The sequence below is a fragment of the Nuphar pumila genome, chromosome 1, assembly GCF_984573655.1.
Source record: "Nuphar pumila chromosome 1, dmNupPumi1.hap1.1, whole genome shotgun sequence".
NCBI classification, from domain to species: domain Eukaryota; kingdom Viridiplantae; phylum Streptophyta; class Magnoliopsida; order Nymphaeales; family Nymphaeaceae; genus Nuphar; species Nuphar pumila.
Genome location: NC_143249.1, coordinates 178892793 through 178895171, shown reverse-complemented (window position 1 = coordinate 178895171; position 2379 = coordinate 178892793). Strand labels below are relative to the sequence as shown.

General features: G+C 42.7%; 1 protein-coding gene across 1 annotated transcript; it reads left to right on the top strand.

The window, feature by feature from the left end:
• The first annotated feature begins 991 nt into the window (after positions 1–991).
• On the top strand, positions 992–1480 carry LOC149851461 (auxin-responsive protein SAUR36-like). Its single transcript, XM_090008461.1, has one exon. It carries the CDS (start codon positions 992–994, stop codon positions 1478–1480), a length of 489 nt encoding a protein of 162 aa, XP_089864587.1.
• Positions 1481–2379: the final 899 nt, after the last annotated feature.

Below are 2379 nucleotides of genomic sequence, written 5' to 3'. Positions count from 1 at the left end.
ACCCCGTTGGTGTTTATTGTTGTAATTGAACAAGGTAAAACTCCGTGGGCTTACCCTCGCCCCAAGGCAGGAACACAGATCCCATCATTTGAAATAGGATGGATTTCATCCTACCTTCAATCCTAACCATCCAAAAGAACCATCTAGCCGTTGAATGGATGGCTAAGATTGAACGTAAGATGGAACCCATCCTATTTCAAATGATTGGGATCCGTGTTCCCAAAGGGAGTTTCCACAAATTCATTCTTCATTTAATTATTGAGACTTGAGAGTAGATTTTTTTTTTTAACATTTACTAATATCAACTTGGAAGCTAGCCTGTTGAGTTGAGATGATCCATCTGTTGTTACAGTGGGAGATGACCCACTTGCATTACCCACTTATTACCATATTGCCATATGATATATATCCTCGTCCGTGGCTGCATTTACTTTTCTCATATTGATTTTCAGAGTCCTATACAGACGGAAGAAGGGAGTGAGGGATTGTATTTATCCTGTGGGCTTCTGTGATCTTTTGTTTCTTTCATCATCTGGCCTTCTATAAATATACCAAAAGCTCCCTTATAGAAGGAAGAAAGAAACCATTCATCCGTTTGTCTTGTTAGCTATCCAAGGTTTCTTTCTCCCTGCAGGTTTGGATCGATATAGAGGGTGTCGATCACAGGAGAGCCCCACGTTAGGGTTTATTTCCATAGCAAGAAGAAGATTGATACCCTCTAACTGTATTTCTATATTCTCGTTTCCTTTGCAGAGTTCTCCATTTGAGTGATCCGTGATTTTGCAGGGTTTGGTAGATTATTCATTCTTTTACTTCTTTGTTCGTTCCTTTGTTGGTTACATTATTTTGGTGGATGATCCCATAGGAATAAGCTCAATTAAGAACTTCACCTGTTCACCATATATACCAATAAACCAAATAGTAGGTTCTCTCTCTAGTCATTCGATTTCTGATCACCTTCACATATTGCTGCATCAAGTCGTTCAAGAAAATGGAGAGGGCGCAGACGGGCAAGGGCAAGACCAACAAGCTGGGGATGCTCTTAAGGGCCTTGGGGCGCAGCAGCCCGCCACAACCAACAAAGAAGGGTGAGCCTTCTTCTTCACCATCGCCCAAGTGTGAGCGGAAGGTGGCGCAAGAGGGCGGCGGGAGGCGGCGGAAGGGAATGGTGGCGCCGGAGGGGTGCTTCTCGGTGTACGTGGGGCCGGAGAGGAAGCGGTTCGCGGTGAGGACGGAGGACGCGAACCACCCGCTCTTCAGGATGCTGCTGGAGGAGGCCGAGTCAGAGTACGGCTTCTGCTGCGAAGGCCCCCTGGCCCTCCCCTGCGACGTCGAGCTCTTCCACCGGGTACTCTTGGAGATTGAAGCTGACGCCGAAGATTCGGTGGCTCGCGGCCGCGGCTGCAGCTTCCCCACCGCCAGAGGCGCCGAGCTAGGCCGCTACCAGCTCCTCAGCCCATCCCGTTTCCGAGTCGGATGATGCCGTCTCGTATCTTCTCGGTTCGCGTGTTTGACGCCTCCTTGTGTAGTCAACGAAGACGGGCTGTGTAGTTGTTTGGAAATTGTATGCAGAGAAAGGAGAAGCTTTTAACCAACGGGGGCTCCGTTTGTCTGGTAGGAGCAGCTAGTGCACGTCACCTTGTGTTGGGACGTTGCAAGTTCAAACCCTAATAGTATCGTTGTATAACTGGCAGGGGTCTGCCTAACCCCAGCTTGCCTTTCAAAAAGAAAAGAAGGTAAAAGCTTTTAGATGCAGAAAGTGTTGCTCTTTCTGTTTTTTTTTTTTTTCATTCTTTCCAATATCATATAAGTAGAAATGAGCAATATCATATTGCTCGCATTTTTTCAAGTGAATCTAACCATACAATGTGATCTACATGATTTACATTATCTGTTTAATGAATATCGACTTCTGAATCACCAAAATCTGGTGTGAACAAGTTTTTTTTTGGTAATTCAAAATCAATGAATGTAAATGCAATAAATTTTCAACAAACATGATTCAATAATTGATTTCTAACAAATTGACTATGTTGAAGGTTAGATTGAGTCATAACAACTTGCATCTATGAGTTTAAACTCATTAATACTGTCACTCAAAAGAAAAAAACTCATTGATACCATATGCACATCTACACCAAAGACTATCCTATATATCCAGCCTTTTATCCTTTGGTAAATATGACCTTAGTGATATACATGATCCATATTTTGAAAAGCAGAGCATTTTTTTTCAGCAATTTAAAAATCAGAATCAACAGCCATCAATGCTTCAAATTTTCTCAATTTAAAAACACATTTTTTATATAAAAAATGCGATTAAAAGTTCGATTCCTAGCAAATTGACAACTATGTTGAAGGCATCTATGATATCAGATT

Excerpts from the sequence above, each read along its gene's own strand:
- LOC149851461 (XM_090008461.1), top strand. The coding sequence starts at position 992 with ATGGAGAGGGCGCAGACGGGCAAGGGCAAGACCAACAAGCTGGGGATG.